The sequence below is a fragment of the Nicotiana tabacum genome, chromosome 11, assembly GCF_000715075.1.
Source record: "Nicotiana tabacum cultivar K326 chromosome 11, ASM71507v2, whole genome shotgun sequence".
NCBI classification, from domain to species: domain Eukaryota; kingdom Viridiplantae; phylum Streptophyta; class Magnoliopsida; order Solanales; family Solanaceae; genus Nicotiana; species Nicotiana tabacum.
In genome coordinates, this window is record NC_134090.1 from 40708883 (window position 1) to 40723011 (window position 14129).

At 42.1% G+C, this 14129-nt stretch overlaps 1 protein-coding gene across 1 annotated transcript; it reads left to right on the forward strand.

Annotated features, from left to right (window-relative positions):
• The first annotated feature begins 8003 nt into the window (after positions 1–8003).
• On the forward strand, positions 8004–11476 carry LOC142165816 (uncharacterized). The gene is made up of 5 exons (XM_075224191.1): positions 8004–8285; positions 8370–8619; positions 8899–9187; positions 9623–9866; positions 10670–11476. Exons 1-5 carry the CDS (start codon positions 8004–8006, stop codon positions 11474–11476), a joined length of 1872 nt encoding a protein of 623 aa, XP_075080292.1.
• The last annotated feature ends 2653 nt before the right edge of the window (positions 11477–14129 follow it).

Below are 14129 nucleotides of genomic sequence, written 5' to 3' on the forward strand. Positions count from 1 at the left end.
GAGGAGGCTACTCGGACATTTAAGAATGTCACCCTTCTTTGATACTCCAGATCGTTCGATAGAGCTCAAGACAGGGAGCTAATTTCCTCGTTATGTCTTATTTTCAAGATGAGTAATCTCTTTTTGAGTTTGAAGCAGTAATGAGGGAATGACCCCATCGTTGAATCTAAGGGAGATTGCACAAGAGTTTGTGAGGAGAATGTATCGAGCCATGGAGGGATTGGAAGAACTTGTTGCTAAGGGAGTACCCTTGTTCCTATTAATGTCATTGCACCACCAGATCATGTGGTGAGAGCACCTAAGATCGAAAGAAGGTTGTTGGTACCAATAAGCTGGAATGTTTGATTTGCAAGAAGCACCACTTAGGTTTATTTTGGGTCACTCTTGAAATATGTTATGGTTGTGGAAAGAGGGGGCACAAGAAGAACAAATGCCCTAGGTTGGGTACATCCATCCCGGTCTGCCCGATATGTAGGAAGGCACATTTTTGCATCGTGTTGTGAGTATGCTCAGTAGTAAGTTAGGGGTGGAAGGCTTGGGAAATTCCAAAGGTCTACATACAAACCCGATATAGAGATTGTTACTCCCGTCATGAAGGCTTGGAGGAAGAATAAGGTGAATTTTATGATGTATGAAAAAAGGGTAAATATCAGGTCAGTGAGGCGAGTCAGTATAACGGATCTCATCCCCATTGTATAAAGTGTAGGAGATGCCATTCGGGGGTATGTCAGTATGGTACCAATATACTGTCACGACCCCAAATACCGGTCGTGATGGCGCCTATCACATTACTAGGCAAGCCAACTCAATCATCTAATTACAACCCTTTTTCCTTACAGTAAGTCATTTTCTAATACATGTTTTAAATGCCAAATTTTCATAATAAACATTTAAAACACAATTTCATATGTGGAAGTCAAATAAACATGAAAACTACACAGCCCCAAATATTTGGTGTCACGAGTCTAGAGCCTCTACTACATAACTAACTGTCCGATACAACATAAGTCTAGAAAATGCGGAAAAGAATAAGATAAGAAGGAGAAAAGAGGGTTGCGGATGCCATGCAGCTACCTTGAAATCTCCGGCAACCTCTGGATCAGTTGAGGACCCTCACTCTGCCACTCGGGCACCTAGATCTGCACACCAAGGTGCATTGAGTAATGTGAGTACGCCAACTCAGTAAGTAACTAAAGTAAATAAGGTCTGAAAGCAGTGACGAGCAGCTACAAATCATATAACTGAATAAACAACAGGTCAACTTCACAGTTTAAAACCAGTTTCGTCGTAAAATCATAAATATCGGTTTAAAACACTTGAAATCCTATACTTATCAATTTTTCCAATAGAGGCTTATTTTAAAAGAAGAGTAAAAACAGTAAAAAATTATCATAACTGGGCCTCTCGGGCAAGAATCACTCAGAATATGGCCTCTCGGGTAGCCTCTCAGTCACTCGTGACTCGCACTCGTCACGCAGTACTCACTCTCGGCACTCCGGCTCATTAATATCTCATAATAATAGAAATCATAGTAACCGTTGCGGCATGCAGCCTGATCCATAATTTATAGTCGACTACGCTCACTAAGGGTGTACAGACTCCGGAGGGGCTCCTACAGCCCAAGCGTCATATCGTTGCGGCGCACAGCCGGATCCAATATATATATATCGCTACGGCGTGCAGCCTGATCCATATAAGTGTCGCTGCGGCGTGCAACCCGACCCATAATATATACACATAATATCCTCACCATTAGGTTCTCAACCTCTCTCAGTCACAACAATAGAAATCAGGGAACTCAGCCCAAACAGTCCTCACAATTAGAAGTGGAGTGATAAAACCTGTTTTAAACATTTAAACAGGTAAAACATGACTGAGGATATGCTTCAACAAGTAAAGTGAGGAAAAACAGTAAAAATGCCCCTAAGGGTCTCAAGAGGTCGGCATAAGGCCCCAAACATGGCATACAGCCAATAACACGGTATAAATGACTAAAGTACGGAATAATATAAGATTTCCAAATCAAATACGAGGCTTAATAGTCGCTATGGGACGGACCAAGTCACAATCCCTACCGGTGCATGCCCACATGCTCGTCACCTAGCATGTGCGTCACCGCATTTATCAAAACAAGTCAAATACCGGGATTTGTACCCTCAGTTCCAGATTTACAATGGTTAATTACCTCAAACCAATGAAATACTACTCCGCGATGCCTTTGCCCCTCGAATTGGCCTCCACTCGCATTGAATCTATCCAAAATCAGAATCACGGCTCAAAATATGCTAAGGGAACGAAGCCCAACCAAAAACAATAAAATAATACCAAATATCCTGAAATTGGCCAAACCCGACCACCGGGCCCACGTCTTGAAACTCGATAAAAATCACTTCAACGGAATCCTTATCCTCCCACGAGCCCATACATACCAAGAACACTGAAATCGGAGTCCAAATGGCCCCTCAAATTCTCATTTTAAAGTCTCTTAATCTCGAGCCCTATTTCCTCAATTTTAGGCTTAGATTCTATGATTTATTAGGTGGAATTCACATTAGAATCGAGTTTTAAGTCCAAAATTCTTACCTCCAAGTGATTCCCCTTGAATCCTCTTCAATCTCCTTCAAATAGCTCCAAAAACGACCAACAATGGAAGAAATAAACCCCACATTTGCGGACAAGACGACCTTTTAAACTTTCTGCCCAGGCCTGAAATTCATTATTCGCGAACGCGGTCAAAGTCTCACGTTCGCAAAGCACAAATATAACCTTGACCAAATTCCTCTTTCGCGATCACGACCACCACATCGTGAACGCGATTATTCACTCAGATAGGCCTTCGCAATCGCGTTACACCTATCATGAACGCGATGAATTAAATCCACTAAAGCTCAGCCGCTCATTTTCTTCTATGCGAATGCGATACTACCCCGCGAACGCGATGCACAAACACTTAGCCTTTGCGAACGTGTAGCCATCCTCGCGAACGCGAAGGCTTAAATTCCACCTTCCTCAACTAACTCTTCGCGAATGCGAGGGTCCACTCACGAACGCGAAGAGTAAAATACCTGCACCAGTTGAACAGAAATCTGCAACTTTTCTTTAACTCAAAATGGTCCGTTCAACCCTTCGAAACTCACCCGAGGCCCCTGGGACCTCAACCAAAGGCACCAACATATCCCAAAGCCTTATTCAAACTTGTACCAATCTTCAAAACACATCAAACAACATCGAATAGACCAAAACACATCGGATTCAAGCCTAAGTTTCCAAAAACTTCTAAATTCCGCTTTTGATAAAAAACCTGACCAAACCACGTCCAAATGACCTGAAATTTTGCACACATATCCCAAATGACACAACGGAACTATTGCAACTCTCGGAATTCCATTCCGACTCCTATATCAAAATCTCACCTATCAACCAAAAATCGCCAAAAATCCGATTTCGCCAATTTAAGCCTAAATCTACTCTGAACCTCCAAAACTCATTCCGATCACGCTCCTATGTCCCAAATCACCTCCCGAAGCTAACCAAACCATCAGAACTCACATCTGAGCCCTCTAACACACAAGTCAACATCCAATTGACTTTTCCAACTTAAACTCACTCTAAAGGGACTAAGTGTCTCAAACCTTACCAAATCCTTTCCGAAATCGATCCGACCGACCTGATACCACATAACACAGTTAAACAAAGCAATAAGAAGTAGAAATGGGGGAAACGGAGTGGTAACTCATGAGACGACTGGCCGGGTCGTCATATCCACCCCAACTTAAACAAACGTTCGTCCTTGAACGAGTCAAGAAACATACCTGAAGCCTCAAATAGGTGAGAATATCTGCTCCGCATCTCCCGCTTGGTCTCCCAGGTAGCCTCCTCCACGGGCCAACCTCTCCACTGCACTTTCACTGAAGCTATATCCTTTGACCTCAACTTTCGAACCTGACAACCCAAAAATAGCTACTGGCTCCACATCATAAGTCAAATCATAATCCAACTAAACCGTGCTAAAATCCAAAACATGAGACGGATCCCCAATATACTTTCGGAGCATAGAAACATGAAACAGCGGATGCACATTTGACAAGCTGGGTGGCAAAGCAATCTTATAAGCCACCTCCCCAATCCTCCGAAGCACCTCAAAAGGTCCAATGAACCGAGGGCTCAATTTCCCCTTCTTCCCAAATCTCATAACACCCTTCATGGGTGAAACCTTCAGCAGAACCTTCTCTCCAACCATGTAGGACACATCCCGAACCTTTCTATCAGCATAACTCTTCTGTCTTGACTGTGTTGTACGAAGCCTCTCCTGAATTACCTTCACCTTTTCTAAAGCATCTTGCACCAGGTTTGTCCCCAACAGCCTCATATGGATCCATATATGAATACTAGACTGGTAGTTGTTGTTATAAGCAAACTTTGCAAACGGTAGAAACTGATCCCATGACCCTCCGAAATCAATGATACAAGCACGCAACATGTCCTCTAATATCTGAATAGTGCGCTCGAACTGCCCGTCCGTCTAAGGATGAAATGTTGTGCTCAACTCAACCTGAGTACCCAACTTTCGCTGCACAGACCTCCAAAACTGCGATGTAAACTGAGTGCCCCTATCTGAAATGATGGAAACTGGGACACCATGCAAACGAACAGTCTCCCAGATATAGATCTCTGCCAAGCGCTCTGAAGAATAGGTAGTACACACAGGAATGAAGTGCGCAGACTTGGTCAGTCGATCCATGATAATAGGCTAAATCTAGGTAATTTGGCGATTGTTTATGCTTCCACTTGATTATATTCCTATATCAAAATATGGTTAATTGATGAAAAAGAGGCTCTAATTGTGAATTGTATACATTTCAGGTTGAGGATCCTATGTGATGCTTTAAAAGTGTGATTGGAATCATTCTGGAGAAGGAAAGACTCCTCGGATCGGAGTACGCTTGAAGACGAGGAAAAGAAACGATGAAACAGAAAACTGGACATGCGCGCCCAGGTGCGTGCCCGCACTATTTTTAGCGCCTTCAAGACAGAATCCTCAGCCAACTAGCGCAGCCAGATGCGCGGTCGCGCTAGTCCAAATTTCGGGAAGAATTATTTAGGGGAAAAATTGGAAATCTGGAGGAAACCCACTTAACCTATATAAAGTCAAGCTCACACAAGGAAGGAGAAGTGTTTTTTTGATAGTCTAGTGCAAGAAAAAAAAAGGCAAGAGGCAAGGAGGAGATTTGACCATTAAGTTCTTCTTTTCTTCTCTTTGTTTTGCTATTTGTGATGAAACTGAACCTATTTGTGATGAACACTAGTATGAGTGGCTAAAACCCATAGTTATGGGGTCATGGGTGAAACATGAATATTGTTGTTTGAAGTTTAATTTGATAAAGTTGGTTTATCTTATTGGGTTGTTTATTTAATTCTGCTTTTAATTATTTTGCTGAGTAGCTAACAGTAAAATACTATCTACGAATCTTTAGTTGAACTCGAAAGTGGGAACTTTAGATTGCATATAGAATTACATAGAGCAAGTTCTTGAACCCGGGCCTCGGGGAACAGATTAGCAATTGGGATAGACATATACCCAATTGCCTTGTTTGGTTGAAATACGGGAATTGTAAATGCATTTTTGTTAATTTTAATTCCATAGACATATAGGCATTGAGTTAACTTGAATAGGCGAGTAAGAACTCGACAGATTCTTATGAGTAACATCAACCATGTCAGTCAATAACCCAGATAAATTGATTAGTCATTTAAGCCAAGAACACAACACGATTGTTAATTATCCCGTGACCCTGGAATATCCTCTCCTACTGTTTGTTACTCGAATTGTTATTTGTTTTGTTAATTGCTCTAGTTAAATTATTGCTTGGTAGTTAGGTAGTAAGACAATTACATCTCTATTTTGTGGAAAACCTCTTGAGTAGACAAATTAATTTGTGTTTGAAGTAGTCAATAGTTAATCATAAGTCTTCGTGGGAGCGATACTCTACTCACTACTCTATTACTTGACGATTACGTGCACTTGCGTGAGTGATTTTGGTCGCAATAGGTTTTTAGCGCTGTTGCCAGGGACATAGAAATTAGCTACTTGAATGAGTTGAACTTTTATTATTTATTTATTCAAGTGTTAATTTTCAGTTTACTTTGTTTGTGCCAATACAGGTTTCTTTTCTTGAATGCGAAGAAGTAGAAGCGCAAACAATCTCCTTCCCCTTGATCCCGAAATTGAACGAACACTTCATAGATTGAGGAGGGAGGTGGACGCTAGAACTAGAATTGAAAGAGAGTTGGACATCGAAGTTCAACCACAACTAATTGAGATGGAAGGTAATGAGGAACGCGCAGTTATCGAAGCCGCAAGGCCCAGTCTGGCGAATATGACTCAGGCTATTGTGAAGCCTGATATCACTAGGCACTTTGAGCTAAAACAATACATGGTGCAGCTGATCCAGTCCACAGGGCTATTTGTGGGCTTACCTCATGAAGACCCGCAGAGGCACATTCAGAATTTCTTGGAAATTACGGATACTTACAATTATCCGAACGTTTCCAAGGACTATGTGAGGCTAACACTTTTCCCCTTTTCACTGATTGGGGAAGCTAAGGATTGGTTGAATAAGGAGCCAGCTAATTCAATCCGCACCTGGGATGATCTGGCAAGGAAATTCTTAATCAAGTTTTTCCCCACTAAGAAAACAAAAGTTTTGAGGAGTCAAATTCTTGGGGTCGAACAACGAGCTGGCGAGACACTTCGTCAAGCATGGGAAAGGTACAAGAAGATGCTCAGAGACTGTCCTCATCATTTCCAGACGGACGAGGTATTGGGTCACACTTTTGTAGATGGGTTAGATGATGCTTCAAAGATGAATCTTGATTCAGCTTGTAGGGGTAGTTGCATGGCCAGACCGTATAGTGAGATCCAAATCTTGCTGAATAACTTCACTACTAATGATAATAACTGGCAAGGTGAGGGTGATTCACGAAAGGCAGTTAAGCAAAAATCAGCTGGGTTACTTGAGCTCGACGAAGTATCAGCCATGAGAGCCGATATTGCAAAGCTGGCCAATCAGATGACTAGGATGACAATGCAGCAGCCACAGACAATGCAACATGTACAACAAATGACTATTTGCTGCGAACTCTATGGCGACATTCATATGAGTGATATGTGCCCTACGAATCTGGAATCCATCTATTATGTAGGGCAACAGAATAAAGGTCTAGCGAATCAGCATGCACAATACGGAAATTCTTACAATCCAAATTAAAGGAATCATCCCAACTTCTCATGGGGTGGAAATCAGCAGAATCAGAATCAGCATAGACCCCAAGAGAGTTTCAATCAACCTCAGATTGAAAAAAGTACCAATGATTTGCTAAAGAAGTTGTTGATTGACAATCAGCAACTCAGGACCGACTTTAGAAACCTTGAAAGGCAAATGGGGCAGTTAGCAACAAATCAAAACACTAGACCTGCAGGCGCTCTCCCCAGTGATACAGAAATGAACCCTTAAGTGAATGTAGTTACACTTAGAAATGGGAGGGTGCTAGAGGAAGTACCAAAGAAAAAGAGAGACAAGCCCATACTTGAGGGAAATTTAATCCCTAAAGTGACTCAAGAGCCAAAAAATGATGTTAAAATTCCAGAGTTAGTTGAGGCCCAAAGGCCACCACCACCTTTCCCCCAGAGATTGTAGAAAAAGAATGATGATCGCATGTTCACAAAATTTCTCTCTATGTTGAGCCAAGTTCAATTAAATATCCCGCTTATTGATGTGCTTCGTGAAATTCCAAAGTATGCTAAGTACATAAAAGATACAGTGGCTCACAAGAGAAGATTAACTGAATTTGAGACAGTGGCACTTACTGAGGAGTGCACTTCAAGGGTCCAAAATAAGCTCCCTCAAAAGCTTAAGGATCCTGGCAGCTTCACGATTCCTGTGCGCATTGGTAATATTGACGTAGGTCGTGCTCTTTGCAATTTGGGGGCGAGCATAAATCTGATGCCCCTGTCTTTGTTCAAACAATTGGGCCTGGGAGATCCAAGGCCAACTACCATGATATTGCAGCTGTCTGACAGGTCGATAGCGCACCCCAAGGGGGTGATTGAAGATGTGTTGCTGCAGATTGGGAAATTCATCTTCCCTGCTGATTTCATTATCCTCGATTATGAGGCTGATGAACTGGTTCCAATCATATTGGGGCAACCTCTCCTAGCTACTGGTGATGCAATTATCAAAGTGAGAGAGGGAAAGATGATTTTGAGGGTAGATGACGAGGAAGCAGTTTTTAATGTCTACAAAGCAATCCAACTTCCCCGCCACTATGAGGAGCTCTCAATGATATCTGTTGTTGAGGCTGATGAGCAGATTCATGATCTGAGTGTATATCTAGACGATTCTCTAGAGAAAGCCCTTATGTTGTTTGATATCCTGGGGAATGATGAGGAGGTTGAGGAGATGATGCACATCCTTGACACATCTTGTGTGTACATGCAAGGGATACACCCCTTTGAACCTTTGAATAGGCCAGAGGGACCTCCTCCAAAGCCGTCAATTGAGGAAGCCCCAAAATTGGAGCTTAAACCTCTCCCACCTCACCTGCAATATGCTTATTTGGGTGACTCTGACACTTTACCTGTTATTATTTCTTCTAACTTGTCTAAATTGCAGGAAGAAAAGCTGTTGAGAGTGCTACGTGAGCACAAGCGAGCACTTGGGTGGACGATGTCTAACATTAAGGGCATTAGTCCAGCCTTCTGCATGCACAAAATCCTCATGGAGGATGAACACAAGACCAGTGTAGAGCAACAACGCCAACTCAATCCAATCATGAAAGAGGTGGTAAGAAAAGAAGTGATTAAGTGGCTTAATGCAGGTATTGTATTTCCTATCTCAGAGAGCAAATGGGTAAGCCCCGTCCAATGTGTACCCAATAAAGGAGGGATGACTGTAGTAGTTAATGAGAATAACGATTTAATCCCTACAAGAACTGTCACTGGGTGGAGAATCTGCATTGACTATAGAAAATTGAACAATGTCACCTGGAAGGACCACTTTCCCCTCCCCTTTATTGACCAAATGCTTGATAGATTAGCTGGCCAGGAGTACTACTGCTTCTTAGATGGTTACTCGGGTTATAATCAGATTGCTATAGCCCCAGAGGACCAAGATAAGACCACTTTTACGTGTCCTTATGGCACATATGCGTTCAAGAGAATGCCCTTTGGTCTTTGTAATGCACCTGCGACTTTTCAAAGGTGTATGATGGCCATTTTTACTGACATGGTGGAGAGGTTTGTGGAAGTGTTCATGGACGATTTTTCTGTGTTTGGATGTTCTTTTGATAACTGCTTGATGAACCTTGATAAAGTACTTACTAGGTGTGAAGAAACTAACTTGGTGCTAAACTGGGAAAAGTGCCATTTCATGGTACGTGAAGGTATAGTTTTGGGGCACAAGGTGCCCAAAGATGGTTTGCAGGTGGACAAGGCAAAGGTGGAAGCGATTGAAAAATTGCCTCCACCGATATCTGTCAAAGGCATTCGCAGTTTCTTGGGCCATGCAGGTTTTTATCGTCGTTTCATTAAAGATTTCTCGAAAATTTCCTCTCCTTTATGCAGGTTGCTTGAGAAAGATGTCGCCTTCAAATTTGATGATGCTTGTCTGAAGGCATTCGAGGAGCTGAAGGGAAGGTTGGTGACTGCAACAATCATAATTGCTCCAGATTGGGAGCAACCATTTGAGTTGATGTGCGATGCGAGCGACTTGGCTGTTGGTGCTGCCTTGGGGCAAAAGAGAAATAAAATCTTCCGCTCCATCTACTATGCGAGAAAAAATCTGAATCCAGCTCAGATGAACTACACAGTCATTGAAAAAAAGAGTTGCTTGTAGTGGTGTGGGCATTTGACAAGTTCAGGTCATATCTTGTGGGGACCAAAGTCATCGTCTACACAGATCATTCAGCTATCAGATACCTATTTGAGAAGAAGGACGCCAAGCCGAGACTGATTCGGTGGGTCCTACTCTTGCAGGAGTTTGATTTAGAGATCCAAGATCGCAAAGGAATAGAGAATACAGTGGCTGATCACTTGTCCAGTTTAGAAAATCGAAACCATGTAGCTGAAGGGGGTGCAATCAAAGAAACATTCCCTTATGAGTAGTTGTTGGCACTCACCTCAAGCATAGCCCCGTGGTATGCAGATTATGTGAACTTTATTGCAAGTGGGGTGACACCACCAGAATTGACACCCGATAATAGAAGAAGGTTCATGCATGATGTGAGGCTTTACATGTGGGATGAGCCATTCTTATACAAACTATGTGCAGATCAGTTGGTGCAGAGATGTGTTCCTGAGAAGGAGATGAATGCCATACTTCAGAGCTGTCACGCCTCGCCATACGGAGGTCATCATGGTGGAGACAGGACAACCCAAAAAGTGCTACAATCAGGTTTCTATTGGCCAAAATTGTTTAGGGATGCACACGCCTTTGTTAAAATGTTTGACAGGTGCCAAAGAACCGGAACGATCACAAAGAAGCACGAGATGCCACTGCAAAACATTCTGGTAGTGGAGCTTTTTGATGTTTGGGGAATTGACTTCATGGGACCGTTTCCGTACTCCAATGGTCATAGATACATCTTGGTGGCAGTTGATTATGTGTCTAAGTGGGTGGAGGCCATTGCTCTTCCCACTATTGATGCAAAGGTGGTGGTAAGCTTTGTTAAGAAGCACATCTTCACACGCTTTGGAATGCCCATAGTGTTAATCAGTGATGGAGGAACGCATTTCTGCAATAAACTATTGAACAATGTTCTTGCAAAGTACGGAGTCAAGAACAAGGTTTCCACTGCCTATCACCCCCAGACGAGTGGTCAAGTGGAAGTTTCAAGTAGAGAGGTAAAGCAGATTCTTGAGAAAACAGTGAGTGCAAATAGAAAAGATTGGGCCGGGATGTTAGACGACGCATTGTGGGCATATCGAACTGCATACAAGACCCCCATAGGTGCTTCTCCGTATAAATTAGTGTATGGAAAGGCATGTCACTTACCCGTCGAACTCGAACACAAGGCCTATTGGGCAATAAAAAAACTGAATATAGATGGGGACCTAGCGGGAGAGAAGAGGTTGCTGCAACTCAACGAGCTTGATGAGTTTTGTTTGCATGCATATGAAAATGCCAAATTGTATAAAGAGAAGACTAAGAGGTGTCATGACAAGCACATTCAACATCGAGAGATCAAACCAGGGCAAGAAGTTCTTTTGTTCAATTCGAGGTTGAAGCTTTTTTCTGGAAAGCTTAAATCTCGTTGGTCAGGCTCTTTTGTTGTGGTAAGTGTGAAGCCTCATGGAGCTGTGGAATTGCGGGATATGAGTTCAACTGGTACTTTCTTGGTGAATGGTCAGAGGATAAAACATTACTGGGGTGGTGACTTTGCACGTCACAAGACCTCAGTGGACTTGACGGATGTTTGAGAACGTGATGAGTCATGTCGCGACGTTAAATCAGGTGCTAGATGGGAGGCAACCCATTAAATTGTTGTAACTGTCGTGCCACGATGTTAAATAAGGCGCTGGTTGGGAGGCAACCCAACGATAGTAGTAGTGTAAATTTTGTGTTTTAGGACGAGCTAGCCAATGCAGGTGACAAAGGGTAGGTGCTAAGGCAAATGAACGAGGTAAGAACAGGTGAAAAGTTGAAGAAAGAAATCGCCCATATGTGCGCCCGCGCTACTGGATGCGCTAAATTGCAAATTTTCTGCCTTGGCCACGCTAAAATGAGCGCGCTCGCGCACCTGGGCGCGCTTCTAGTGCGACCGCGCTACTAGATGTGCACCTGGGCGCGCTAGTTGCTCAACGTTTCTGTGTTGAATCTCACTAAAAGTGCCTTAATCTGTATGTTTGCTACTGAATTGAATGCTCGTAACGGAGCGTCTTGATGAGCTGATCTGAATGAGTCATATTCCATGTGTGGTGAGTTTTTGTGTAGTCCATGTATTGTACTTGTGTCTAGAACTTGCCCGGTATGTGAGTTGAAGCGAAATTTTAGGCGATGCTCAGTTTGAAAAATGATTTTAGGCTTTCTTTGACCTTTGTGAGCTTAATTGCTTATCACAAATAAAATTTATCCCTAGTTAACCCTTTTGAGCATATAGACTTTTGTTTGGCACCCACATTACAAGCCTATATCCTTTGTTCTTAATTGACATTGTTTTGATCCTTTTACCTCTTAAAGCACTTTAATTGTGAGGTGAGCGCTAAAAGAAGTAAGAAGGAAATAAGTGTGGGTGGCTTTTGAGTGGAACCAATAAAAGGAAGAAAGATGCACTTGTTTAGTAGAATAATACACCACTAGCGGAAAGTGAAAAGAACCAGAAGATTATCTTTAAAAAAAAGATGAATACATTGTGTCTTGTTCCAGCTAGTGGGTATGAATTAATATAGTGCTTACAGAAGAAGGGAGTATTTGTAGGGTGACATTGGTGTGAAATGGGTTGAAGAATTTGCGCAAAAATTGCTCTTGTGATATGTTAAAGTGCTTAGGAGGGTTAGTCACTATTCCTAAATATATCCGACCCGTCCCTTAGCCCACATTACAACCCTGCAAAAGTCCTAATTGATTTTGGGTCAAGCAAGCCTACATTAGTAGAGATTTACATTAAGGGCAAGCTTATGGTACCAATTGCATGCATGTGACTTCTTTTGTGAGGGTGAGTGATTTCTTTGATATATATGAGTATATGACTCGAATGTGTGGATTGATTTCAATTTGCATTGATTTGATTGTGAGGGCATATGATTCGAGACGGGAAAGCAAGTCTTGACTTCTGTGTAGAGTATGCTGAGGAAGTATGAATATTGCATGGCACTTGAGAGTCGACCTTTGAGGCTAGGATTGTTCACTGCTAGGCACAATGTATGTAAATTGTTCTGGGTGTAAAGCGTTAGGGGAGATGATTGAGTGGAGAAACCTTTAGAATGCATAGTTTGATTTCTCGATGACTAGCAATGAATTAAGTGTGGGGTGTTGATAATAGGCTAAATCTAGGTAATTTGACGATTGTTTATGCTTCCACTTGATTATATTCCTATATCATAATATGGTTAATTGATGAAAAAGAGGCTCTAATTGTCAATTGTATACATTTCAGGTTGAGTAGCCTATGTGATGCTTTAAAAGTGTGATTGGAATCATTCTGGAAAAAGAAAGACTCCTCGGATCGGAGTACGCTTGAAGACGAGGAAAAGAAACGATGAAACAGAAAACTGGACATGCGCGCCCAGGTGCGTGCCGGCGCTATTTTTAGCGCCTTCAAGACAGAATCCTCAGCCAACTAGCGCGGCCAGATGCGCGTCCAGGTGCGCGGTCGCGCTAGTCCAAATTTCGGGAACAATTATTTAGGGGCAAAATTGGAAATCTGGAGGAAACCCACTTAACCTATATAAAGTCAAGCTCACCCAAGGAAGGAGAAGTGTTTTTTTTTATAGTCTAGTGCAAGAAAAAAAGAGGCAAGAGGCAAGGAGGAGATTTGACCATCAAGTTCTTCTTTTCTTCTCTTTGTTTTGCTATTTGTGATGAAACTGAACCTATTTGTGATGAACACTAGTATGAGTGGCTAAAACCCATAGTTCTGGGGTCATGGGTGAAACATGAATGTTGTTGTTTGAAGTTTAATTTGATAAAGTTGGTTTATCTTATTGGGTTGTTTATTTAATTCTGCTTTTAATTATTTTGCTGAGTAGCTAACAGTGAAATACTATCTACGAATGTTTAGTTGAACTCGAAAGTGGGAACTTTAGATTGCATATAGAATTACATAGAGCAAGTTCTTGAACCCGGGCCTCGGGGAGCAAATTAGCAATTGGGATAGACATATACCCAATTGCCTTGTTTGGTTGAAATACGGGAATTGTAAATGCATTTTTGTTAATTTTAATTCCATAGACATATAGGCATTGAGTTAACTTGAATAGGCGAGTAAGAACTCGACAGATTCTTATGAGTAACATCAACCATGTCAGTCAATAACCCAGATAAATTGATTAGTCATTTTAAGCCAAGAACACAACACGATTGTTAATTATCCCGTGACCCTGGAATATCCTCTCCTACTGTTTGTTACTCGAA